General features: G+C 52.4%; 2 protein-coding genes across 2 annotated transcripts; one reads left to right on the top strand and one right to left on the bottom strand.

Annotated features, from left to right (window-relative positions):
- Positions 1 to 961: 961 nt before the first annotated feature.
- On the bottom strand, positions 962 to 4319 carry Lcn2 (lipocalin 2). The gene is made up of 6 exons (NM_130741.2): positions 4129 to 4319; positions 3473 to 3609; positions 2378 to 2457; positions 2119 to 2238; positions 1821 to 1922; positions 962 to 1216 (listed from the first exon to the last, which is right to left on the bottom strand). The coding sequence occupies exons 1-6, from the start codon at positions 4264 to 4266 to the stop codon at positions 1197 to 1199; spliced, it is 597 nt and encodes a 198-aa protein (NP_570097.2). The 5' UTR covers positions 4267 to 4319; the 3' UTR covers positions 962 to 1196.
- Positions 4320 to 10779: 6460 nt separating this feature from the next.
- Ptges2 (prostaglandin E synthase 2) lies at positions 10780 to 18021 on the top strand. Its single transcript, NM_001107832.1, is given in 7 exon segments — positions 10780 to 11566; positions 12591 to 12788; positions 15397 to 15455; positions 15763 to 15912; positions 16232 to 16432; positions 16834 to 16951; positions 17491 to 18021. Coding segments are annotated over 7 exon segments (1155 nt in total). The 5' UTR covers positions 10780 to 11290; the 3' UTR covers positions 17644 to 18021.
- Positions 18022 to 27081: the final 9060 nt, after the last annotated feature.

A 27081-nucleotide genomic window follows, 5' to 3' on the forward strand; every position in this document is an offset into this window, starting at 1 on the left:
TTCAGACCAGTCAGGGACACACAGTAGGACTCTGACTCGAAAGAAATCGACTGCTCAGATTGGAGCCCAGGAGTGAAGCATGTGGTGTGTTGCTTCCTTTCCTGGCTAGCCTTTAACCTAAGCCTTAGATCTAACTCTCAGCCCGGGACCTTCCTGGCCCTAGACATAGCCTCCACCCCCACTGACAGCTCAGCCTGAGTCAACCCGATCGATCTCTTCTTGAAGTCCATCACAGATTTCAACATTCTGGCAATCTGGGTCTCAGGTCTGTCCTGCCCTCTGCAGGACAGAAGATGGGATTGCTCACCACCAAGGCAAGGTGAAGGGGGCAGCATTTGTGTGCAAGGTGAGAAAGTCAGGCTCCTTTGGAACCCCAGGGGTCCTGGTGACAATTACTGGGGTAGGGGATAGAAATGGGAGGGTTTTCCTGTGGTTACTTTTCCTGTGGTTAATGTGGTGGGGCCACAGCTGTCACCAGTGGGGGATGGCGCCTTGTCAAGTATGACACAGGCCTAACCTCTATCCACATCTGTGCACCCTCCTGCCCTGGCCGAAGGCTCCCAGCAACCACGGATCCAGACCAGTTGGAATGGCTGTACCTTATATCCCCTCCAGGTTCTTCCAACTTCCCAGTCCTAGAGGGGCTACAGCTTTGGGACCTGTGGCAAGTGGTCAAGTGCAAGGTAGCCCTTGGAAGCAAGGGCATGGAGAAGCTTGTATAGCCCTGGAGGGTGAGCTCAGGGCTTGACTAGAGGCACCAAGTCAGTTCTATATGGAAGGGACTTGGGGAAGTTGATGGCCATATGAGAGAGCATATGGCAGGCTGGAGTTCTGGGGCCTTCTCTTCCCTGAGCCTTCTCTCTGTGGCCCTACCACTGAGCTGGAATGCTATTGGTGTGAGCCCACCCTATGCCCTTTTGTTATGGGGATTGTTATGGGGTTAAGCAGTACAGACTCAGAGAACTGGGGACATGTGTTTATTCAGCAGAAAGGGGGAGCCCGTTGGTGGGGCAGCGTTAACACAGGTGGATGGGGAGAGCTGATCAAATAAGAGGGATCAGATGCTTGGTGGAATCATGGCTGGTGGGGCAGCCAGGTGATTCTCTGGCAACAGGAAAGATGGAGCGGCAGACAGACAGGTGGGACCTGAACCATCAGGCCACTGCACATCCCAGTCAGCCACGCTCACCGTCTGTTCAGTTGTCAATGCATTGGTCTGTAGAAGAGGAAATTCATCAGAACAGAGCAGAGAACATGTGGGTGATCTCTGGCTGCCTGGACCTTCTTTCATGATTGGGGCAGCAGACAGTGTGACAGAGAGGCAGGAAGGGCTGCTGTGGGGGAGGGGCGGCTATACAGAGCAAGTATACCAGACTCTCTACCAGGTTTCCCCTCTGAGTCTTGGTTAGCCTCTCAGATGGTGGCTCTGTGTAGCCTGGAGTCTTCTACCCAGGCTACTTGAAAGCAAGATGTCCCTCAAGTTATGGGATGGAGAGGGGCCCGGGACAGCAAGGTTCAGGGTTTGGAAAGGAAATAGCCTTTAGCTATAGGAAGAGGTAGATGGCTTGGGGCAGCAAGTCAGGGGAAGCTTGGACTTGAACATGCGATCTTCATCTGGGCAAATCCTGGGTCAGTTGCCAGAAGGAAAACTCAGGGCTGAGACCCCTGAGGACTTGATAGACCCTGAGGTGTCACCGAGTCTCCCAGACCTCAAAATGGATCCCAATGGTTAGAGCAGGGGATTAAGTCTTCCCTTCCCCTGGTAGGTCAATACAAGACAGTCCCTGTGTCCCTTCCCTGTCTCCCCAACTGGCCATTACCGGTGGGAACAGAGAAAACGATGTTGTTATCCTTGAGGCCCAGAGACTTGGCAAAGCTGACGAATCGCTCCTTCAGTTCATCGGACAGCCCCTTGGTTCTTCCTGCAACCAAGATTGCCAGAGAGCAGCCGCAGGACACTCCATAAGTATGACTGAACTAACAAACGAACCCTCAGACTTGTTATCTGTGGAGGTCTGCAGAGAGGCCACTCCTTGAAGGGGCCGAAACTGAGACTTGGGATTCCCAACCCTGGGTATGACCTGAAGTTGAGTCCCGAAGGGTCAGGCAAGAACTCACCGTACAGGGTGACTTTGAAGTACTGTTTGTTTTCAGAGGTCTTCTGGAAAAATACCATGGCAAACTGGTCGTAGTCAGTGTCGGCCACTTGCACATCGTAGCTCTGTATCTGAGGGTAGCCTGAAGGCACGAAGAGCAAAGGATGGGTTTTGTCTGCCCAAGCTAAGAGGATGAGAAGTTCTCCCCAGCTTTCAGAGTGACTTTCCCAATAATAAAATATGGGTGGAGGGACAAGGACCCCACCAGACTCAGGACTCACTGTGAATATTCCCCAGGGTGAACTGGCCAGGCCTGGAGCTTGGAACGAATGTTCTGATCCAGTAGCGACAGCCCTGGCCCCTGTGGGATTTGACCAGAGTGAGTAGGGATATGACATAGGCTGGAATGTCCTTTAAACTTGAGCAGATGGGGCTAGTGTTCCGATGTTGCCCACCCCTATTCCTCTAACCCATAAAAGCCAGCCACCAACCCTGGCAGGAGGCCCCGCCCATCTTAGATGCACCTAGGCCTTCCCCCTCTGAGTCAGCCCCGCCTGATCCTGCTGACACCCTTCTCCCAGCAACCCCTGACCATCCTCCTGGTGCTTCTCTTCCCATATACAATAATCCAGGCCCCAGACATCCTACTCTTTTTCTCTGCTTCTCTCTTGGCAGCTAATCCTGAGCCGCCAGCCTGCTTCAAGCTAAGCACTATGCCCTTAACCCTTTGACCAAATGTGAAGTTTCCCCGAGTCCTGTCCATTCAATCCCCCGCCCCGCATAGCTGAGCTCCTCAAACTTGGGGTTCATCTGCCCTTTGCTCTACAGATAGTCTGCTCCAAATCCAGCCCACCCAGCTGCCTGAGGCAGTATCATCTCGAAGGCAGGCGTGCCCCCCCCACACCCCTGCCTGCCCTCCTCTTCACTAATCTTTCTGCTCTCCCTTGCTCTAACGGAGCCACCTTGGCACAGCGCGAGATGCCCAGAGGCTATTCTGCTCACTGCCTGTCAACCCTAACTCAGGTGGACATGAGTAGCTCTTAACCACTTGAGCAATCTCCCCAGCCCTTCCTTGTTTTTGAGACAAGGTGAGCTCAATGATTGGGTTAGATTAACTGCCCATCGAGTCCTAGGGCTCCTGACCCCTCCTCCCCAGGGCTAGGATGCCAAACCCGGTTTCTCTATGCTTACACAGGGAGGTCGAACTCAGAGTCTCCTGCTTACGTGACACACGCTCGGTGGACTGAGCCATCTTCCTAGTGTCTCCCTCTTGTTTTCTGTGGATGGTGTGTCCATCCCCCCCTTTGACAGAAGACAGGAATGGGAGAAGGAAAGTGCAAGAAATGACCCGGTTCTGGGCTGTAACAGGGTTTCACCTGACGAGGATGGAAGTGACGTTGTAGCTATTGTCTTCCTGTAGCTCATAGATGGTGCTGTACATGGTAAAGCGGCTTTGTCTTTCTTTCTGGACCGCATTGCCTGCCAGGCCGACAACGAACCACCTGCCCTGGAACTGCAAGAAAGGAGAGATGGAGCCAGGGGTGGCCTCACAGGCCGATCCTCCTGCTGTTCCTCTTGGCACCTTCAGGCACCCCAGCTGGAGGGCAGGAGGGCCCCAGGCTCAGTCTGTCTGGAGATACTGGCAGGTGTTAGCCTCTTCCAAGGCTAGACAGGATCCTAGGCCGAGTTAGCCCCGAGTTGTCAGGAAGGGGTGGTCTTGGGTGAGGGGTTGCTGAACTGTCATTTCCTCCTCAGTGTGGAGTGACTGAAAAGATTCCTACCTGACAGGAACAATGGAGACTAAGGGAGAGGAGGTATAGACCTGTGAGGCCCTGTCAGAGTGACTGTCTGAGCAGAACGAGACGCAGTGGCATCCCCTCGGACACAGAGTGATGGTGAGCGGAAGCCCGGACCCTGGTGTCCCAGAATCCTAGCCATCCTACCCAGCGCTGCCCTCCAAACCTTTGGTTTCTCCTCCCATCCGCTCCCTGTTTCCCCTGGCCCCTCCTGCAGTCGCCCTTCAGAGTCCTACCCGTTCGGTCCAGAAGCCTGGCTGCAGGGGCACACTGATCAGAGGTGGGGCAGGGATCAAGTTCTGAGTTGAGTCCTGGGCCTGGCTCTGCAGGACCCCAAGCAGGACAAGGGCCAGACACAGGACACCCAGGCCCATGGTTTCAGCAGCTACTAGGTCCGATGTGTGCCGGAGGAGGAAGAGCAGAGAATGAGGAGGACTCCTCAGGGGGCCTCTTTATGGGCCTACCTGGCTGCCAACCCCCCTTGTAGGGTGGGGTAGTCCATCCTTTACCAAGTCCAGGAAGCCATGAGGTAATTGCCAGCACATCCTGTTGAAATACTTGGCAAGATTTCTGTCCCTCTCTCCCCCAGGAACTGTGCAAGGTTGAGCAAAAGGAAGGGCTGCAGGGGGGTGGGGGAACGGGGGAGCTGAAGGGACATTCCCAGAGCCCTGGATTCTGGCAGGCACAAGGGCACTGCCTGTGGGGTCAGCAGCTCAGATCTGGACAGTCTTCCTCCCACCCCCACCCCGCCCCCACAACCCTCTAGGAGTCCTAGTGAATGAGAAACAAGACATCGAGTGTGGTGAAGGCCCCCCTCCCCCGCCCCACACCTACACCTGCTGAAAACCAGAACTGTCTCACTGTACCAGACCCTGTGTAGCTTCCTTGTCTGGAGAGGTGAGGACGGGGGAGAGTGAATGTTTTAGACAGGAAAGAATGGGACACCCTGTTCCAAGCCTGCCAAGCTTGGACTTGGTCCTGGCACAGGGTGAGGCAGCCAGAAGATTAGCCTGGAGGTGCCCAATCCCTTGAGCCCCTTTGCTTTCCCATGACCATGCTGACATTTACAGGAGCAGACAGGGCAGCAGTTGAACTCTCAGGGACAACCCCTCTCCTGTGCCACACGGTCCTTAGAATACAGCCACTTTCAAAGGCAAGGACTTGCAACCTTGTTGTCATCGTAGGATAAGGGGGAGCACCAGCCCCTTGGGAAAAGTAGGGGTGTGTGTGTGTGTGTGTGTGTGTGTGTGTGTGTGTGTGTCCATACTGCCCAGTGTACTCCAGTTACTTTGGACAGAAGCAAGGTTCCACCTTCTCCTTAAGTTATCCTCCCTTGAAAAGGCATCCCCTGGGTTTGGTCCCCAGCTCCGAAAAAAAGAACCAAAAAAAAAAAAAAAAAAAAAGAAAAGAAAAAAGAAAAGGCATCCCCCTGTCTCTGGCCATAGCCTTGAGCAGGAGAACCTAGTGCCCCAGCCTTAGGACTTTCTCTCCCCAGCTGATTCCAGCCTAGGGCTGAAGAAAAAGCCCTTTCCTCTCTGGGGCCTGGCTAACATTCATTGAAAGGTTGCGATGGATGGATCCCAGATGCTATATTGTGCTTCCCTCCCCGCCAGGTGGCTTCCTCAGAATCCGCATCTGAACATCTGACCTAAGGCTGGACTGAAGTCCTCTGGCCCTGCACAGGACTAAAAAGGCTTATTGATCTGTTTGCTGCTCCTGACCTCCCCCTTCCACTGCTGCTTAGCTCTAGGGTGGTTAGCCAGGAGGGAAAGCTTAGAGGGGGATTTTAACCTGATAAGTAGGTTATAGCCTCACATCCCCCCACACCTAGGATGCAGCCTTCCCCCTCTCCCATGTCAGAAAGACTACAGCGCTACAATCTGTCCCCTCAGGTCCCTGGATGATGAAAGAACAGGAAGTGAAGCTGAGCCAAGCTGTGGGGACAATGTGGCCACCAGAGCCTGTCACTCTTGAGGTACCAGGGACCTCCCCACCCTTCCAGCCCCTTGTAGCTCAGACCTAGGGGATCCACCCCTTCTACCCTCTGTGACCTTAAAAGGTATCCAAGAACTGAGGAATAGAGCTCCATGGTGGAGGGTTTGTCTAGCACGTGGGAGGCCCCAAATTCTATTTCCAACAGTACAAAGAACCAACCTTCCAACTAAACACGTTAGCTTGAAAGGTCTCCTTGAAAGCTGTATGTGGTGGCTCCCACCTTTAAGCCCAACACTCTGTGCAGAGGCAAAGGATCTCTGTGACTTCAAGGCCAGATGAGCCTGGTCTGCATTGGGAGTTTGAGGCAAGCAAGCCAAAGGATACACTCAAGGCCTTTGACTTAAAACAAACAAACTCATGTATAAATCAAAGGCACCCTTGAGTCTCTGGTGATTATTGGGTGTAGACAGAGCCCCCAAGAATTTTTAGTCAGGAAAAACAGAGACCAGAATCTCAGAGGAGCTGGACAGGCAGGATATTCTAGACTCTGAAAACCAGGGGGCAGAGTGACCAGTGGAACCGAGCCAGTATGAACTGGGGCAGAGAGCTGGGTCTGGAAAAACTAAAAGGTCAGAATTAAGGGTGGGAGGGGAGATGGCCTAGCTCAGGACCCTGGCTGTTCCAGGTACAAGGCACACAGCCACCTTCAGCCTGCTGATTCTTCCCCCAGGATCCTGCCAGCTCTCCCATGAACCCTCTCTCTCTGAAACTGAATCCCTAAAGGCCAGGTAGCCTCAAACTCCCTATGTCACCAAAGATGACTTTGAACTTCTCATCCCCCTGCCTCCACCTCTCGTCCAGTCGGTCTCTTTCCTTCTTTCCTTCCTTCCTTCCTCCCACCTCCTTCTTCCCTCCCTCCCTTCTTCTTCCTTCCTCCCTCCTTCCCTTCCTTCCTCCCTCTTCCTTCCTTCCCTTGTTCTCTTGATTCTACCTCTGAGTGTTGGCACACATCGCCAACCAAGCCAGCCACTTCTTTTTTTTTTTTTTTTTCTTTTTTTTTCGGAGCTGGGGACCGAACCCAGGGCCTTGCGCTTCCTAGGTAAGCGCTCTACCACTGAGCTAAATCCCCAGCCCCCGCTACTTCTTTTTATTATTTATTATTTATTTTGATATCAGGTCTCATTGTGTAATCTGTGCTGACCCTGAACTTAGTAGTAACACATCTAGGTCACACTTGAGTTTTCTGTGGTCATAAAGCCCAAGAACTCTAACTGCTACACAACCCGACCTAGGTCCATTCCACATGAGAGGCTCCGAGGTTACTGCATTTCAAGAATCCAGTCTGACATTCTGATCCAGAAACTCACTGCAGAAACTGGTGAGCCTGGCCTTGAGGGGCTGGAGCGAATGCAGCTCCACTCTCCAGCCTGGCCCTCAGGTCTGCTTGCGGAATTCAGGACTACTAAACAGGCTTTTCAGGGCCTGGGTTGCCTGGGTAGAGACCTGAGGCAACAGAGCCTGGAGAAGACTTAGGAGTACAGCTCAGTGGTAGAGCAGTGTCTAGTGTGCCCAGGGCCCTGTACTCCATTCTCAGCTCTGCTAATAAAAAATAAACAATAAACAAATAAATATGTTTTTCCCCATGGCCCAGGAAATAAATATATCTCCTCCCTCAGCAACCATCGGCTGCACATGGATCCCTAGGGAGGGGTGAGGCCTTATGGACCTGTCCCCCTGTGCCTGTCTTTCATTCCAGAGCATGGATGCATGCAGGTATAGGCCCGAGACAGGGCCAACATGACCACACGCACAGGGCCCTGGAGGCCACAGCCCTGGGCAGGTCTGCAGCAGGCACCAAGTATCCAGGAGGCAGTGGGCGACTGCTTAGTACAACTGGGCAGGGTGACTGCCTGGTTGCACAAGGAAGGGGCACGTCTAGGGCAGCCATTCCTTGGCACCATTTCCCAGTTCCTTGCTTCTCTGACCCTAGCTGGACTGGGCCTCTGAGGGACACCATCAGAGGTGGCTTTTCTGAGAGGACAGACATACTTTCCCTAAAAGATTGCTTCTCTCTTGTGCCTTGCAAGCCCAGGACAGATCAGGAAAATGTGTAGCCCAGGAGGCAGGAGAGTGGCTGCTGGAATGGTTAAAGACTAGGTGTCTGAGAACATGTCTCTAATTCCAGAACCATGACACCCATGCTACTGTGGGGGGGACCCCTGGGAGCCCATTCTACCCTCCCCATTCATCCCCGAGGTTTCAGTGACTGAGCCACTTGGGAGAGGTGGCATGGATGAATCTAACAGGCAGTGAAGCTGGGGCAGGCTCCATGAGGTCAGTGTGTCTTTACACAGGGCTGACCCAAGCCAGTAGAGATAGGATGGGCAGGGAAGGCGTCTAAGGAACATGGTAGAGCCATGTTGATAATCTCCCCCCCCCCCCCAGATCTTAGCCTTGGACTGGCTGCTGTGCTTCTTGGAGTCCTTCTCAAGAAACCATATCAGGTGTGAAGAGTGGGTTCCTGGGGACAGGGCTTAGGCCAGAGTAACGACCATCCTGTATGGCTCTCAGAACACCTCTCAGGGTGGAACCTTCTATATGGGTGTGATGAGCAGAGAGCATTGGACTGGGGACTTCATTCTGGACTCAGAGTTCCTCAGGTCTTGTGGATGGGGAGTACCTCTCCTGAGACCCTCAGCCTTAGTCAGCCAGAGGCAGCAACCTGGGTCCCCTTCAGACACCATGGGGTCCCCCTGTTTCATGCTACCTCCCCCACACTTCTGGGTTCCGCAGATTGAGTCCACTTCCTCCCCACTCCTTCCCCTATCTGTAGGTCTGGTGCTAGCCACACTCAGCCTTCTCTCAAGAGCAAACTTTTCTAACAATGTTTCCTGCCAATGGCTTCTGCAACTGGGAAAGGCTGAGGGTTTCCGAGGGTTTCCCAAATGACCGTATTACAACAGATTGCCACATCTGTTGGCTTAGAATCACATCTTCCAAACCCCAGAAGTCGGAAGTCAGAAACCCAGTGTACAGGGGCTCAGGAGAAGGCTCAGTGTGTAAAGTACTGGCTTCGTGATTATAAGGATCCCGGTTCGAATCCCTTGAAACCACAGAAAAGCCAGGTGTGGTGTCACGTGCCTGTGGTGCCAGTGTCCTGTGGTAAGATGGGAGGTGAAAAGAGGAAAAACCTCAGAAACTCCTGGGCATGCCAGCCTGCCATGGGACACAAAGAGCAGACCTTCTCAAACAGGGTGGGTGGTGAGGACTGACTCCCAGGTCTCCCCTGACCTCCACAAGTGTGCAAATCCTGAAGTCCTCATATATAACCACCTCCATGGCACCGCCTCAAATGGACACATTTGTACACAAGCAAAAATAAAATAAATAATCAGGTCTGCCCCCAAGCACAGGGGTTCACATGTGTGATCCCAGCGTTTGGGAGGGTGAGGGAAGAAGTGTCATGAGATGGAGGCCAGCCTGGGCTCTGTAGCAAGTTCTATTACAGTGAGGCCTTATCTTTAGAGATGGGGGCGGGGCAAGGTGCTCACTGTCCTTACAGCTCTAGAGGGTGCACAAATGGAGACACAATGGCCAGTTCCTCACAGTTGGCACCTTCCAGGATGCGGGCATTTCAGAAGACAGACAGGGGCAGACAGTCTGGTTTGTAACCTGGGGGGCCTTTGGCAAAAGCGCTAATCCCAGTCTTTTTTTTTTTTAAATGATGTATTTATTATGTATGCCTGCAGGTCAGAAGAGGTAATCAGATCTCATTATAGATAATTATGAGCCAACCTCTGGTTGCTAGGAATTAAACTCAGGACCTCTGGAAGAGCAGACCGTGCTCTTAACCTCTGAGCCTTCTCTCCAGCTAATTCCATTCTTACAAGCTGATCTAATTACCCCCTAAACGACTCAATTATTCTGACCACTCAGCTCTTAAGTTCCAGTTTATAGATTTTGAAGGATCACAGACATCCCAACCACACTGGGGATGGGTTTTATCTGGCCACGAGGGAAGAGGCTGTCCTTAGTTGCCGAGTCCTTGGATGAAGCACACTAGGACCAGAAGTCTGGGAGAGACCAGACAATGGACAGAGAGAGAGGGTAGGTGAGGAGAGGACTGGAAAATCAGTTACTGATCTGATCTGCCTGAGAAGTGAACAGGCAGTGGGCCTCTCAGCCCAGGCTGCAGCGCCACCTTTCTGAAATTGTGGTCAGTTTGGGGCTTCTACGGTCTCATTTTCCCCACTAGTAGAACAAGATTGGTAGGTACAGTTCTCTAGTGCAGGTTCCAGGCATTTGTTCCAGGACACCGTCCTGGCTAGTTGCCGGACTGTTCCGGAACAACTCCTGCCTCCCTCACTTAGAGGCGGTGTTTGAGCCGGAATCCTCCGTGACTTTTAAGCCCATGATTCTCTTCCCAGCTGGGTTTTCACAGAAAAGCATGTTGGGACCGCCTCGCCTTTTTCCCTCGTCTAGGCTGCATGCGCAGGTTCCAGTTGCGGCTGGATAGTGTGGGATATGGCGCTGCCAGGCCCAGGAGAAGGTGAAGGCTGTAGATCGTACCCAGATCGGATCCCAGAACCTCCACAGCTAGTCTCCCACATCTCTATACCGGCTCACCAACAAACCCCACCTCTCTCCCTCTCGATTCCACGCCCACCCTAAAGTCCCGCCCTCTTTCCGATTGGGGGCGGGGTCATGCCAGGGCTGTCCACGAAGAAGCCTAGGCGGTGGAGGTCGGGCGCTCGTTTAAAGACCAGTGAGCTCGAGGTTGGGGATTTAGCTCAGTGGTAGAGCGCTTGCCTAAGAAGCGCAAGGCCGTGGGTTCGGTCCCCAGCTCCGAAAAAAAGAACCAAAAAAAAAAAAAAAAAAAAAAAAAAAAGACCAGTGAGCTCGCCTCGCAAAGGCCTGGGGTGTCCTGGTAGCTTCGCTCATTCCCATTCCCGCCTTTGAGGCCTTTGGGTTGGCGATCCGGCCCCCTTAGCTTGAACCATTTCCGAAGCACGTGGTTTTCAAGGCCCCCGCTGGGTTTGAGAAAAGTTTATGGTTCGCGTCACAACAGCAGCGTACAGCATTGCGGGAGGGCAGAAGGCGTCTAAGACGCTGCGGCCGCCTATTGGAGACAGCGTTGGACTTTTTCTGGGTAGTGCATGGGTCGGAAGACTGGCGTTTTCCCTGACATCGTAGATTCACGATGTGGAAACGCCCGACCACGAGTCACAGGTTACCGTTGCACCCCTAGAAGGCAGCGACATCAAGCCACTTCCAAAGCCCCTGGGGTGTAGTTCTGCCTCTCAGGCAGACAAGCGCTCCCGTTCCCTTCACGGCCTCTAGTCCTACTTGGCGTCATCGTTACCCTAGGCAACACACAGACACAGAGTGCTGTCCCTTTAAGGAATCCTAGCACCTTGGCCATTTTAGTTTTGCGCGCCCGCCCGCAGCACCGGCAAAGCGAACATGGCCCAGGCAGCGCGCGTTGCGTGGGTGCTTGGCTCTAGCCGGTGCGCCCTGTCAGAGGGGCTGCTCACACGACCCTGGACACAACTCTCGGCACAGAGCCGGGCGGGCTTCACCAGGGCGGCAGCGGGAAACCGGGGCGCCTCGATCCGCAAGGGGAGCCCGCGGTTGCTGGGGGTGGCGGCGCTGGCCCTGGGCGGCGCTCTGGGGCTGTACCACACTGTGCGGTGGCACCTGCGCTCCCAGGACCTCCACGCCGAGCGCTCGGCTGTGCAGGTAAGACTTAGCTGGATCGGACTGCTGATGGGGAGCCGGGATTAGCCCTGAACTCCTGAGAAGCCGCAGGGTCAGGAGCGGCCTCTTTCGCGGGCTTGTGACCTTGGGCGAGTGTCTTGGCCAAGGAGTACGAGGAGGGTGGTGCTGTTGCCCATGACCTAGAGCTGTATATATTGTATGCCACGGTCTCTGTTGTGATTTAGGGGTGTGTGTGTGTGGCACCGGGAGTAATCTTTATGGAAAGAGTGAACCTGACTTCAGACTCAACTGGAGGCGTGCTCCAGCCTACCGTGGCTTTGCAGCCCTGTAGACATTTCATGAGTTGCAGAGTCTAAGCCCCTCTCCACCCTGCCTCCCATGCTCAGGAACTGGAACTGGAGAGGGGGTCCCTGTGGTTCCCTGCTCTCTTCCCTGCCCATCCTATTTCCATTTGAAGACTGAGGGGAGGGGGCTGCGACTGTAGCAAACTCACCTGAAGGCTTCCCTGCCGAGAAACTAGGGGCAGCCTCCTCCACGTTTGGAGATCTGAGGTAGATCTCACTTGTGGCCAATGCTGCCTGGCTAGTTGGTGGGCCCTGCGGGTTACCCAGAGAAGTCAGGGGCGGGGTTGGGAGATGGGAGTGGAGGAGACCTTAAGGACTATTGAAGCTGGAGGACACATCCTGGGACTGTCTTGTGTCCCTTTTGGGACCGGAAGAAGATGAACTAACACTCCCACACACACACACACACACACACACACACACACACACACTCACACACTCACACACACACACACACACACACTCTCGCACGCTGGTGGTGGCTGATCCTCCTGGCCCTGTGGTATATCTGCTGGGCACTTGGAGCTAGGCTAGGCTGTCTGTCACTCCCTTGCCCACCCTCTATTCTCTCCACCTTTCCTCATTCTATTTTCCTGGTCACCTTAGAAGACTCCCTGAAGAAAGGTTTGCTGTGGGGTAGAGGGTGGAGCAAGAGCTCTGGGACTCCAGGTGTTACAAGCCCCATTTTTTCTCTCCCCTAGCTGTCCCTGTCCAACCGCCTGCAGCTGACCCTGTACCAGTACAAGACATGTCCCTTCTGCAGCAAAGTCCGTGCCTTCCTCGACTTCCACTCCCTGCCCTATCAGGTGGTAGAGGTGAATCCCGTGAGAAGGACCGAGATTAAATTCTCCTCCTACAGGAAGGTACCCATCCTGGTGGCCCAGGAAGGAGACAGCTTGGTGAGCCTTGGGGATCTCATGCCTCCTTTCTGTCCCCAGCTATCTAGGAGTCTTCCTAAATCTGGTCCTGCTTTATACTCTAACAGAACTTGTGATTCCTGAATCTCCACTGTGGTCCTTAAGTGTGGGGTGGGCAGTGCAGGTCCAGGTTGTTCTGGTAAACCCTGGAGTTTTCATGCTAGTCTGGGCAGCATGGCAGGATACAGTCACAGCAACCACCCTAAAATAAACTTAGGACCTTTTCCTTCCCTATTAGCTGAGTCTTGGGGATAGCCTCGGGATGCACTTAAGAAGGACAAACTGTGGGGTTGGGGATTTAGCTCAGTGGTAGAGCACTTGCCTAGCAAGCGCAAGGCCCTTGGTTTGGTCCCCAGCTCCGAAAAAAAAGAAAAAAAAAAAAAAAAAGAAGAAGAAGGACAAACTGTGTTTGTAGTTGGGGTGACCTGGGTCGGCCGCTCACTGGCTGTCCTAATTAGAGGTTTTTTTGTTTTGTTTTGTTTTGTTTCTTTTTTTTCGGAGCTCGGGACCAAACCCAGGGCCTTGCGCTCTACCACTGAGCTAAATCCCCAACCCCCTAATTAGAGTTTTTATTGCTGTGTTGAAACACCATGACCAAAAGCAAGTTGGAGAGGAAAGGGTTTGTTTGGCTTATATTTCCAGTTCAAAAGCATTGAGGACAGAAATTTATGCAGGGCAGGAACCTGGAGGTAGGAGCTGCTGCAGAGACCATGGAGGGGTGCTGCTTACTGGCTTGCTCTCTGTGGTTTGCTCAGCCTGCCTTCTTATAGAACCCAGGACCCCAGCCCAGGGATGGCCTCGCCCACAATGGGCTGGGCCCTCCCCATCAATCTCTAATTAAGAAAATGTCTACAGCCCGATCTTATGGAGGCATTTTCTTTTTTTTTTTTTTTTTTTTTGGTTCTTTTTTTCGGAGCTGGGGACCGAACCCAGGGCCTTGCGCTTCCTAGGTAAGCGCTCTACCACTGAGCTAAATCCCCAGCCCCATGGAGGCATTTTCTTAACTGAAGCTCCCTCCTTTCAGTTCACTGTAGCTCGTGTCAAATTAACCTTAGGCTAGGCAGCCCACTAGTCCTGGGTGCCGGTTTTCACCTCTCTGGACTGGTGCTTTGTTTTGTATAGAGTCTTGCCTGTTGTGTTGGCCTAGAACTCAGTATCCTTGTGTCTTGTGTGCTAGGGTTATGGGCATGTACCATCCTGTTGTGGTTTTTTGTTTTGTATTTTTTGAGACAGAGGCTCATTGTGTTCCCCTTGTTCTGAAACTTGATGTGTTTTTTGAGACAGGGTCTCTCTGTATAATACAGCCCTAGCTGTTCTGGAACCAGCTATGTTGATCAGAGTAGTCTTGAAATCACAGAGATCCACCTGTCTCTGCCTCCTTAGTGCTGGGATCAAAAGTGTATCAAAAGTCAGGCTGGAGAGATAGCTCAGTGGTTTAGAGCACTGACTGCTCTTCCAGAGGTCCTGAGTTCAAATCCCAGCAACCACATGGTGGCTCACAACCATCTGTAATGGGATCTGATGCCCGCTTCTGGTGTGTCTGAAGACAGCTACAGTGTACTTATATATAATAAATAAATAAACCTTTAAAAAAAACTTAAAAAGAAGCATGTGTCACTATGCCCAGATTACAGTTTTAATTAAGGGCCGCTGACATGACTTTGGGTAAAGGCGCTTGCTGCTAAACCTGACGTCCTGAGTTTAAGTCCCAGGACTCTGGTAGAAGGAGACCAACTATACGAGCTGTCTTCTGACCACCCTCTCTGTCATTCACAAAGAAAATAAAGTGTAAGCTGAAAAGCAAAAAATGCCTCATTAGGTATGATGTACATGGCTTCCTGCTTCTTTGAGGCAGAAACAGGCAAGTCTCCGCGTGTTCAGGCGAGCCTGGACTACACAGTAAAACCCTGTGTACAGAAAAAGATTTTTAACTACAAACAAAAAGATTTTTAACTACATTTTTGTCTACTTACTACTTAGCATGCACCTGCGGGCATACATGAGGCACCGCTTGTTTACTTTCAGTTTTGGTTTTTCAAAATAGGGTAGCAGCTCTGGCTGTCGTGGGACTCGTTCTATAGGCCAGGCTTGTCTTGAACTCAGATCGTCTGCCTCCCAAGTGGTGGATTTAGGCTAGTTTCTTAATTAGTCCATAGGATCCCCGCCTTGGGGCTGTGGGGACAGTAAAGATAAAATCCTGCCCTGGTGCAGCCTCTGCGTCCTTCCCAGCCCTGTGGTGCCAAGAGGCCAAGTGAGTCGGATTAGGGTCAGATGCCAGGCTCTCCCAGTCACATACCCCCAAAGGCCATACCTGGTCACCATTACTCCAAAAGAGGGCCTGAGAATGGGGAGTAGTGAGCTCAGGACGTGAGTTTGGGGCACCTCTGTGATGGATCAGCAGTGCCCAGGTTCAAGGACCTCGGGTGCTGCCATTGTTTAAGGAGCCCAGTCCTTCTGTGCCAGCCGGAACCTCTGATCCGAACCTGTCTTTTGGGCAAGGGCGTGGCTTAGTACTCGGGCATGCCTCACCTGCCCAGGGCCCCAGCCTCTGTCCCAGCATCACAAAAGACAATTGTCTCTTCCCTTCCAGCAACAGCTCAATGACTCCTCAGTCATCATTAGTGCCCTCAAGACCTACCTGGTTTCAGGGTAAGTCACTCCTGGGAGGCCCTGCCGGGCCTTATCTAAGGGTGGGGCCGAGATAGACGGTTCTAGAAGAGACTAAAGGCATCTTACTCCAACGCCTGCCTCCTTATTTCCTGCCTCTTCTTCTACCAGGAAAGCATTCCTCCTGTCTAACCTAATCCCCTTTTGCTGCTAGTGAGGCAACATAGGAGGGTCTCGACTGAGTCAGGCTGGGAAGGGCTGGTTTGGGCTGGTTTGGTTAGCGGTGGGGGGGGGGGGGGGGAGGGGCAGGAGGACGGAGTCAGGCTGAAGCTGTAGCCTTCCTCTGAAGGCAGCCCCTGGAAGAGATCATCACTTATTACCCACCCATGAAGGCCATGAATGACCAGGGCAAGGAGGTAACCGAGTTCGGCAACAAGTACTGGCTCATGCTGGACCAGAAGGAGGCCCAGCAGATGTATGGCGGAAAGGAAGCCAGGACGTGAGTGGAGCTGCGGCCACATGAGGGGTGGAATGGACAGGGGCAGAGCCGGATGCTCTGGGGTCTGAAGGAACCTTTCATAAGGGTTGCACATCAAATACCCCGCATATTGGATACTTAAATTACATATGGATAACAGTAGCAAAATTACAGTTAGGAAGTAGCAACAAAATGATTTCACAGTTGGGGGGTTATTAAAGGGTTGCAGAGTTAGGAAGGCTGAGAGCCACTGCTCTGGGTTGTCTTGTGGGAGACTGGGTGTTAGGGCAGAGCTCTGGCCCAGGGACAGTGTCACACCCTCTGCGTCCTGCATCCACAGGGAGGAGATGAAGTGGCGGCAGTGGGCGGATGACTGGCTGGTGCATCTCATCTCTCCCAACGTGTACCGAACACCTGCCGAGGCCCTGGCTTCCTTCGACTATATTGTCCGTGAGGGCAAGTTTGGGGCTGTGGAGGCCACCATGGCCAAGTACGTGGGCGCAGCTGCCATGTACTTCATCAGCAAGCGCCTCAAAAGCAGGTGATGGCTCATGGAATGCATGCGTATGCACCAGTAGGCCTGCCCTCCCCAGTCCTGGCATGGCAGTCTGGGTAGTATCCATCAAACCCCTCAGGGAGGGGAGAGGGGAACTGAGGCCTAGAGAAGACAAGCGAGGCCTGGGACCCAGCACGACTGATCACTCCCTAGCCTGGGCTTTGGGGTCAGAAGCCATGGCCCTACCCTCTGCCCTCTATTTCTGTCTCCTCGTCAGGGTCCCTTGAGCTACACACTCACTCAAGGGGGCCAGTACTCAGTGATGTGGGTACTGTCCCCTCATCTAGGGCTATGCCAGTCACCCTACCTTTCTGCTTTATGAATAGGAGGCTGTGCTCATTCGGGCTGGGAAAGGAGTTCTCTGACTAACCATTCTCTCTACCCAGGCACCACCTGCAGGATGATGTCCGGGTAGACCTCTATGAAGCAGCCAACAAGTGGGTGACAGCCGTGGGCAAAGACCGGCCATTCATGGGGGGTCAGAAGCCTAACCTTGCTGACCTGGTACGTCTGATGGTGATAGTTAGAGTGGCATGCCTTTGGGGTGGGATGGTGGGGAAAGGAAAAACCTTTTGCAGCTCCCTGTTCCCCATAGGAACTATGGTTCTCTCGTGTGTGTGTGTGTGTGTGTGTGTGTGTGTGTGTGTGTGTGTGTGTGTGTGTGGTGTGGGGGGGGGGGGGTCAGGAAAGGCAAAAGCAAACAGCTTTTATGGTTCTCATACCCGTAAGGCTCAGGAAAGGGATATAGTTTCAGGCTAGGCAGGATCCAGGGGCCTGAGTTACAGTGGCAGGACCTTGGCCCCCTGTCTGATTTCACAGCTCAGTCACAGTATGCATGGGCTCCAGGCCTTTACCTGCAAGCCTCACTGGCCCTAGCCCTGAGCAGTCCTGTAACCAGGTAGCCTTGGTCTGACCAGATGCTGAGATATTTCCTCTTCAAAATCCTACACGACTGTCAGCAAACAGGCAGTGTGGAGGCCTCCTCTGAGGCCTTGGTGCCCCCACGGCCCCAGTGCAGTGACTGGTCCTTGACTCCTCCCTAGGCAGTGTATGGTGTGCTGCGAGTGATGGAGGGTCTGGAAGCCTTTGACGACCTGATGCGACACTCACACATCCAGCCTTGGTACCTGCGGATGGAGCGGGCCATCAAAGAAGCCTCTTCAATGCACTGTATGCACCCTAATTGCAAAGACTAGCTGCTAGAGGCACGAGACCTGGACCAGTCCCTGGCTGTGCTTGTAGGGCAGTCATTTCATCTCTAGCCTCCAGTTCTCTATTTCTAATACTGGACATTTCTAGGGCCCTTGACGCTGAGGACAAGGCCCAAACTTAATAGCTGTTCTGAGGATAAAGGGTCTGGGGGTCACAAAGGACTACCCTCCAACCCCAGTTCCAGAGCCTGATCTCCCAACGGGGACTCCTTTCAACTCCTCTAGGGCTCAGTCCCTTGTTGACTCGGATCAGGCAATCTGTTAACAAAAGCCCTGTCCACGTGCCTCGGAGTTCCAGCTCTTCCCGTGCCCCTGGGACTGTTGTATTTGTAATAAAGGAGAGGTCTGCTGCTCCCCTCTGGCAGCCGCTGTTCTGAGGCCTGGTCTGTAGGATGGGTGCTGCTGGGGCTGTCAGTCAAGAGAAGCCAGGGCAGGCTATAGTAACCCTGGTGCCTCCGTCGCGCCATTGGTGCCCACTGTACAGCACCAGGATTTGGACTGTGTTTTTTTTTTTGTTTTGTTTTTTTTGTTTGTTTTTTTAGTCTGGTTATGTCCCCACTGACCATGGAGCTCTGTGCAGTGATCTTCCTCTCCTAGCCTCCATCTGTCAAATGGGTACACTGATAGTCCCACCTCTGAGGAAGTTGTAGGGAAACTAGGTATGGTAGCACACGCCGTAATCCAACAACCCGAGGTGGGAGTAGCAGTTTAGTCTGGGGCCACAGTGTGAGACCCTGTCTCCAAAAGACAGACGGGGTCTGGAGGTGCAGCTCAGTGGGTAGCGTGCTTTCTCGGCACATGGAGAGCCCTGGTTTAACCTGGGCTGTCACGTAGGCAGGGTGTGTGTGGTAATGCACACTAGTGATCTCTGCAGGAGGCAGGAAGGTCAGAAGTTCTAAGTCACCTTTCATACATAGTGAGCTGGAGGCCAGCCTCAAAATACAAAATCAACAATGCAAAAATACAAGAACCAACGATGTCACCGTGAAATAACTTTGGGGGATGGGCACGGGTCAAGTGCACAATAGGACACCAAGTCCTACAGAGCCAGGTGTGTAAACCTCTGCTATACAAACGAGGAACTGTGCCCCAGGGTTACTGCTGAGGGTCCCTCAAGTAGCCTCTGGTCAACCCAGGCTGGGACAGAATCTATAGACTCTTGTTTTTTTTTTAATGTGTACAAGTGTTTTGCTTGTGTATGTGTCTGCACCATGTGCATGCACGGTGCCTGTGAAGGCCAGAAGAGGCCACTGGATCCTCTGAGACCGGAGCTAAGATGGTTGGAGGCACCCAGCCTTCGTCTCTCCATCCCTGCATCCTGTGGAGTCACAAAACCGTGGGATGGTGGGGTGGGGGAATATCCAAACCCTAAGCCTGCGCGTTCCGGCACAGAAGGTCGTGTAGCCCAGCAGCCAGGTTAACCCTCCTCTCTCCTTAAAGGTCGTGCCTAGCAGCACTGGAGATCTCATCTTCATGCCGATGAGATATCCCTAACACCCGGGCCCCCACCGATGATATACTCATCCCCATAGTGCCTACTCACTTCACAAAGGTTAAATGGTGCCCCCCTACCCCCAGCTAAAATTAACTGTCTCACTGCAGCTCCCTCCTCAGAGTCTGTTCTCAAAACGTCACCTCTCACCCACCCCTGTCCCCCGCCTGAGGCCACTAAGCTCCAGGCCACCCCAATTCGCTTCCCCTCCCAGAATCCACCAGTGTCGAGGCTGCAGCTGTAGGTGATCCTGCTGCTACCGGCAGGGAAGAGGGGCCTGAGCAGCATCGTCCCTGTCCCCAGCCTCCCTTGCCCCTTCTCAAGTCTCTGTCCTCTGTTGTTCCATGGTCTTCCCGACGAGGCTGACTCTCAATCCCAGGTTCCCCAGGGAAGCAGCTGGTATACACATATTGTGGTGAGATGCCCCCTTCTCGCTAGGACACCATAGCCTGGGGAGTCCCACTGGGTAGCCTGTGCTCTCCTGGCTCCTGCACTGGATCAGTTGTGTCTAGCCTTGGCTCCCCCTTGAGGTCATCTGAGTTAGGACACGGGGCAGGTAGGTTGTGTCTCAACTGTCAGACATGCCCTCTCTCCTCATCTCCACAGACTTGATGTTCATGTTTTCTCCTGTCCCTGCACTCCACAGAGAGCAGTAGGACTGGCGGAGCCAGGGGATCAAAGGAGTGATCCTGAGGGTTTCCCCAGAGACTGCTGTAGTCGGGAGAAGACTGCACTGGCTGGCCGGTGATGAAAACCCCGAGGACCTTGAGAGCCAGACTGGCTTCCTATGACTTTGATGGAGAGGGACACAAACACCCACTAGGCCTACCATCCTTTCCTTTCTTCCTTTTTGCGTGCTTTCCACAGCCACCAGGGGGCACTAGAGATCCGAAAAAGCCTTCGAGAGATGAAAGGAACATGGGGCTGCCACCTTGTGGCCAATTTCAGGTTTGGTTAGGTGACAATGGTCCAAATAGACATCTGATAGCTTTAGCATGTAAGCATTTGGAGGTGAGTAGGAAAAAAAAAATCACATTTCATAGGGGGTCAGAGCTGACCCGGGAACCAGTGCCCGCTCTCTGTCATGTTCAGGTTACTCTGAGTCTCCTGTGGTCTGCTTTTGAGAAAGGTCTCTGTAGCCCAGGCTGGGCTGGAACCTGTCATATAACCCAGGCTGACCTCGAACTTGTGGCCTCCTCCAATCTCCTAAGTGTTGGGATTATAGATGTGCATTGCCCGGGCTCCCCCACGGTCTTGGCTGAGCAGAGGCTGGAGTTAGGGCCTCTGTCCTCTTGGTTGCAATCTCGGGCAAGTCTCATCCCTCTGAGGAACTGGCGTCAGTGACCATCTGTGGGGTTGACAAGGTTGGGGTCCAGAGGAGTTTGGAAGGTGGTACAGGCTCATGTACTATCAGTGACATCAGCTGTCTGCCTCAAAATCACATCCCTCTGTGTCCTGGCTGGTTTGTGTGTCAACTTGACACAAGCTGGAGTCATCACAGAGAAAGGAGCTTCCCCTGAGGAAAACCTCCATGAGATCCAGCTGTAAGGCATTTTTTCAATTAGTGATCAAGGGGGAGGGCCCAGCCCATTGTGGATGGTGCTGTCCTGAGCTGGTGATCCTGGGTTCTATAAAAAACCAGGCTGAGGGGGTTGGGGATTTAGCTCAGTGGTAGAGCGCTTGCCTAGGAAGCACAAGGCCCTGGGTTGGGGGGGGGGGGGGGAGAACCAAAAAAAAAAAAAGCAGGCTGAGGAAGTCATGGGGAGCAAGCCAGTAAGCAGCACCCTCCATGGCCTCTGCATCAGCTCCTGCTCCAGGTTCCTGCCCTGCTTGAGCTCCTGCCCTGACTTCCTCCAATGATGGACAGAAAGTATAAACCAAACAAACCCTTTCCTCCCCAACCTGTTTTTTGGTCATGGTGTTTTGTGGCAGCAATAAAAACCCTGACTAAGACATTATGACTTGAAGCACTGAGTCAAGGACACAGGAAGTAGGCCCAGAGAATCCTGAGAACAAGATGCCTCCCTCATGGTAGCAAGAGAGGGAACCGGCAGGGAGGATTCTAGTTTTCCTGTTTTTGTCAAATTTCCATTTAAAAACATGTAGAAGGGGGTTGGGGATTTAGCTCAGTGGTAGAGCGCTTGCCTAGGAAGCGCAAGGCCCTGGGTTCGGTCCCCAGCTCCGAAAAAAAGAACCAAAAAAAAAAAAAAAAAACATGTAGAAGACTTATTTTAAAGCATTGTGCCCGCACACACATGCTTGCTCATTGCTCATGTGTGTGTGCGCACATATGCCTATGGGGGCAAGAAGCATCCGTTGCCCCCAGAGCTGGAGTTGGAGGCTGTTGTGAGCTGCCTGACATGCGTGCTGAAAACTGAACCTGGGTCTTCCGCAAGTGCAGTCTTGTGTTCTTTTTTTTTTTTTTTTTTTTTTTTTTTCTCGTGGAGAGATTTAATGGGAGAATAAGACAAGGGGAAGGGGACGAGAGAAAGAAGAGAAAAGAGCCAGTCTCGTGCTCTTAACCTCAGAGCCGCCTCTCCCACCCCTTCCATTTTCTTTGAGATTAGGTGAACCATGAATGCTTATTCTCCATAGAAACTATCCTAGGTTAAAACTTTTCTCGGGCTGGGGAGGTGACTCAGTGGTTAAGAGCACTGACTGCTCTTCCAGAGGTCCTGAGTTCAATTCCCAGCAACCACATGGTGGCTCACAACCATCTGTAATGGGATCTGATGCCCTCTTCTGGTGTCTGAAGACAGCTACGGTGTACTTATATACATAAAATAAATAAACCTTTAAAAAAATTCTTTTCTCACCATTTCCAACAATTGTCTGGCTTCCCACTATGCCCCGTTCCCTGGTTCCCTGGTCATCACTTCTGCTGCTTTTGACTCAACAGGAATGAGTGCCTGTCCCTGGCCTCATACACACTTCGCTTTAGTCTCGTGAGTGCTAGGGCTTTTGGTGTGTGGCTACACACTGTGCAGAGGGAAACCCCGTGTGTGGGGAGTGCTGACCCGAAGCTCTCCATCCCCAGAACAACCTGTTGCACTCGATGTGCTGAATGGAATTTCCAGGTGTGATCAAACTGTTGATTTTTGAGATGGGGAGATTGTCTAGGCAAGCCCTAAAAGCCATCAAGAGAGGCAGGCAGAAAACCAGGTGGTGTATCACAAAATGGAAGCCAGAACAGCAAGAGTAAAACCAGGAAGATCAGAAGTTCAAGGTCATCATCTTCCTCCTCTACATGGTGAGTTTGAGGGCAGCCTGAGCTACATTAGAAATATAAACCAGGGGGGCTGGGGATTTAGCTCAGTGGTAGAGCGCTTACCTAGGAAGCGCAAGGCCCTGGGTTAGGTTCCTAGCTCCGAAAAAAAAGAACCAAAAAAAAAAGAAAAAAAAAAAAAGAAATATAAAGCAGGGCTGGAGAGATGGCTCAGCGGTTAAGTGCACTGACTGCTCTTCCAGAGGTCCTGAGTTCAAATCCCAGCAACCACATGGTGGCTCACAACCATCTGTAATGGGATCTGATGCCCTCTTCTGGTGTGTCTGAAGACAATGACAGTGTACTCACATATATAAAATGAATAAATTAAAAAAAGAAATATAAAGCAACAGAGATGGGATCAGAGACAGGCTGTATCTTTGTGTGGAAGCATAGTGGCTGGAGGAGTCAGGAAGGGTCACAAGCCACAGAGCACAGAAGCCTCCAGAAGCTGGAAGACAAACCCTCCAGGAGGAGCGGGACCTGCTGACACCTTGACTCTAAGCAGTGGAACTGACTTTGGACTTCAGGCCTCCAGAAACTGGCATGTTCTGAGTCACTGAGTTTGTGGCTGCTGGTAACAGCAGCCCTGAGAGAGGCTAACACAGATGCTACCCGGAGAGGGTGGGCAGGAAAGAAATGAGTAGGGGACTTGACACGGAGCAAGTCCAAGGTCTCTTGTGTCCCTGTCTATAAAGGGAGGCAGGGACCCACACTGGTACCCTCTCCATCTGCCTCAGCAAGTGCTGTGAGAAGTAAAGCTCCCTCCAGGACAGTAGGGTGGGCTCACAGTGACAGAAAATGACAAGAGCCCGTTTCATTGGGATGCTCTCCTGTCTGGTCCTGTGCTTGGGGACTCTGTCCAGCAGGCCCAGGCTGATGGTCCCTGCAGAAGGACTGAGGAGGTCACCAGTTATCTCTGTCTGCCTCCAGCAGGTCTCACTCAGCCCAGACCAACTGTGGCCACGCTGGGCTGGCTGGTACTTGGGTGCAAGGACCAAGGTCCACCTGAGCAGTTGTGCCCAGAAAGAAGGTCCCTCCCCTTCCACCTTTCCCCCACATTCCAATCCACTCAGACTGGTGAAATCTGGATTAGGGACAGCAGAGCACAGGCCACGATGGCGAATAAGGCCACTCTCCCCTTTGTATGAACTGAGACATGTCCTTCCCCCTTCAGGACTGTAAGAAAGGTTCCCATGGGGAAACTGAGGTTGGGCAATGCAGAAGCCTTGCCCAAGATCATACCACGATGCCCTAATTTACCTTGTAACCCGATCCAAAGGCTGTGCGGGGTGGGGGTGGGGTAATATAATCCAAACCACATGTGCGTGTTAACAATTCTGGGCTCCAGGCATGTGCAACCGCAGGGAACAAAGCCCTCAGCACCGAATGGATGGATAAGAGCCTGGGGAATGAGTACAGTCAGGTGACAAGTACCAGGCAGCAGGGTGGGGAGAAGAGGCCGGCTTAGGTGGGGAAACAGCCTAGTTCTAAGGCAGGCAGGCAGTGGAGGTCTCACAAACAACCCCTGATACACAGGGCCCAGGGATGGAGACCGCTGACATCCCTGGCGTGTGAGCTCCCACCTCACAGTGCCTGACAAGCCAGTTCAGGTGCTGGTAAGGTCTCTCCTTCCAGCTGACTTGGAGGACAAGGCTTGAACGGGTGGGAGAGCAGGCTTGAGGGCTAAGGCCAATCAGCCAGGACCCAAAGGAAAGGAAAATATTCATCTGTTGCCCTGTAACAAATTCCTGAGGTAAGTGGTATAGCTGGTGTCCTGGCCAATTCCCAGAACCTCGCTTGGCGAACCCCACAGACATTAATTCTCACACAGCTGTAGGTGTGGGTGGGGTGGGCTCCCTGTCTCATGCGGTGGCTGTCAGCAGGATGCAGTTCTTACCTTTCAGACACAGCCCCTAATCTCTGCCTCATCATGACGAGTCCCCATTCCTCCAGCTTCACAGGTAAAGGTGCTTGGCATTGATCCTGAGGACCCGAGTTTAATCCTCAGGACACTCACGAAAAGACAGAACTGGCTTCCACAAGTTGTCCTTTTTTTTTTTTTGGTTCTTTTTTTCGGAGCTGGGGACCGAACCCAGGGCCTTGCGCTTCCTAGGTAAGCGCTCTACCACTGAGCTAAATCCCCAGCCCCCACAAGTTGTCCTTTGTCCTCCACACATACACCTAAATACACACATACACACACACACACACACACACACACACACACACGTAAAACTTAATACATAATAACATTTAAGGCAGGCTACCATATGTAAATTCAGGCTTACCTTGAACTCTGCCTCTAAAAAAGCTGGGATTCCACCCCGCCACTTTTGATTCTTCTAGGGGATAATCACTGAATTTTCGGCCTCCTCCCAATCCAGAATAGGCTTGACACACTGGGAATCACCACAAAGGGTAGGATAGGCAAACTCCAGAGCCCTTGGCTCATTGAGGCTGAGGCAGTTTAAGCCCCTGAAGTCCTTTTGACAAGATGAGGAGCTAGGGACCAGGCTGAGAACCCGACCCTGGTAAGCCAAGAAGGGCTGCTCCTTCCTCTACCCAGGAAGCCTGGCCTGCAGTCTGGGCAATGCTAACACCTTTTCAGGAGTTGAAGTCCCATTAAACTCTCCTGATTTCCCCCACGTACTCAACTCCGGCATGTTTCGACCGTTTCCATGAGGACGGTTCTTTAACTTCATCCTAACTTGATTCCATAAGCAAAGACCTATTCCTGTGTTCTAAAGTTCTACCTTAAAGGACATTATTCGATCTAGTACAGGTGGTACATGCCAGTTCCACACCGGGGCTCGCCCTACAGCAGGTGTGTACCAGAGGCCCTGAGCTGCTTCCTGCCATCCCTGTAGCAGCCTGGCCTGGCCCCTGGGTGTGCAGAGCCTTGAGGACACTGGAGGAAGTTCTGGCACCAGAGAGGCAACTGCAAATGTTTTCCCTGCCACAAGGCTGAACTTCTGCTAGAGACAGGCAGAAAGTGAAGTAAACCTGTCAGGGGAAGGCCAGGCGCTTGACTCTGAGCAGAGTTCCAGGTCAGTGGAGCCCTGTGCAGCCAGTGAGGTTGTAGGGGGGACCCTGGAAGGGACCCAGTGTTTAATGGGGCTGGAACTTCATAGTTCAGTCTTCTGTTAAGAAGGAAAACAAACTGGTGGCTTAAACCTACAATCCCAGCAGTTGGGAGGTGGAGGCAGGAGGATGGAGTTCAAGGCCAGTTCTGTGGTATATAGCAAGATTGTCTCAAATGAAACAAAAGGGGAGAAAATCTCACAAAAAACCTAGGCACTGCTCTAACACATAGGCTCCTTGGAGTCAAAACAATTTAAACATCTCCTTGGCACAGAAGGAGCCCCTATGGCTGAGGGAAAACCTCATACTGGCTGAGCCCCTATGACAGGGAAAACCCTTGAAGTCTCTCTGGTTCCAGATCTCCCTTCAATGTCCTGATAGCCCTGGGCACCCAGGGGCCAGGCCAGCCTGCTACAGGGATAGCAGAAAGACAAGCTGTATGGCTTCTTAGTACCCTGCTTGTGGAGCCCGGTAGGGCTGCGGCATGACTCCCAGATTGATATGGAGAGGAAGACTTTTTAACGTGGAATCCAGTGAAATACACCATCAAGTGCACCGTGCTTTGGCGAATGTCCCTCCTCTCTTCCTTGAGATGCCACTCTCTGTGCTCCGCAAGATGGCCACCGTTCTAAAGGAAGATTAGGTGAGACCTACTAGATGGCTTTTTTTTTTTTCCGGAGTTGGGGACCGAACCCAGGGCCTTGCACTTGCTAGGCAAGTGCTCTACCACTGAGCTAAGTCCCCAACCCCTAGATGGCTTTTAATAACGAAATTATTTTTGGAGGGGCGGGGAGCAGGCTTATGGTGAGGGGACAGCTTGTGGTAGTAGTTGTCTCCTTTCAGCAATGAGGACTGGACCCAGGTCACCAGGCTTGGCAGCAAGTGAGTTGATCGATCCACTGAGTCATCGTGCTGGCCCTTACTGTGTTAAGACTGTCCTGTAATTGCCTATGGCTTTAGGAATTAATTCGCATGTAGCCCTCCAATGCCGTGACAGAACGGTTTGGAAAACTTTCCTTGCTGATGGATGTCTGTACTGTTTCCAGCTTCCGGATGCTACAGATGAAGCTGCTCTGAGCCATAGACCTGCTTCTGTGGTGTGTTTATTTAGTGAATGAGTGTTCCCCCGCCAATACATCTGTGTATCACGTGTAAAATGGTGCCAATAGAAGCCAGAAGAGGGCACTGGATTCCTTGGAACTAGATAGTTCTGAACAGCCGTCGGGTGCTGACCATTAAATCTAATGGTCTAATGGAAGAGCAGCCAGTGCTCTTAACCACTGAGCCATCTCTCCAGCCCCTTGTTTTTGTTTTCTGAGACAGGGTCTCACTCTGTAGCCCTGACTGTCCTTGAACATGCTATGGAGACCAGGCTAGCCTTGAATTCAAAGATCTGCATTGTGGAATTAAAAGCCTGCGCCATCATGCCCACCCCAAATTGTAGGGGTTGTGTTTTCCACTATTTTTAACCTTTTATGTATACAAGTGTTTTGCTTGCCTGTATATCTTGCACACCTGATGCATGTAGAGGTGAGAATAGGATGTTGGATCCCCTGCACCAGCATGATTGTGAGCCACCATG

This window comes from Rattus norvegicus, chromosome 3 (genome assembly GCF_021556685.1).
Source record: "Rattus norvegicus strain SHRSP/BbbUtx chromosome 3, alternate assembly SHRSP_T2T, whole genome shotgun sequence".
In the NCBI taxonomy this organism is placed as follows: domain Eukaryota; kingdom Metazoa; phylum Chordata; class Mammalia; order Rodentia; family Muridae; genus Rattus; species Rattus norvegicus.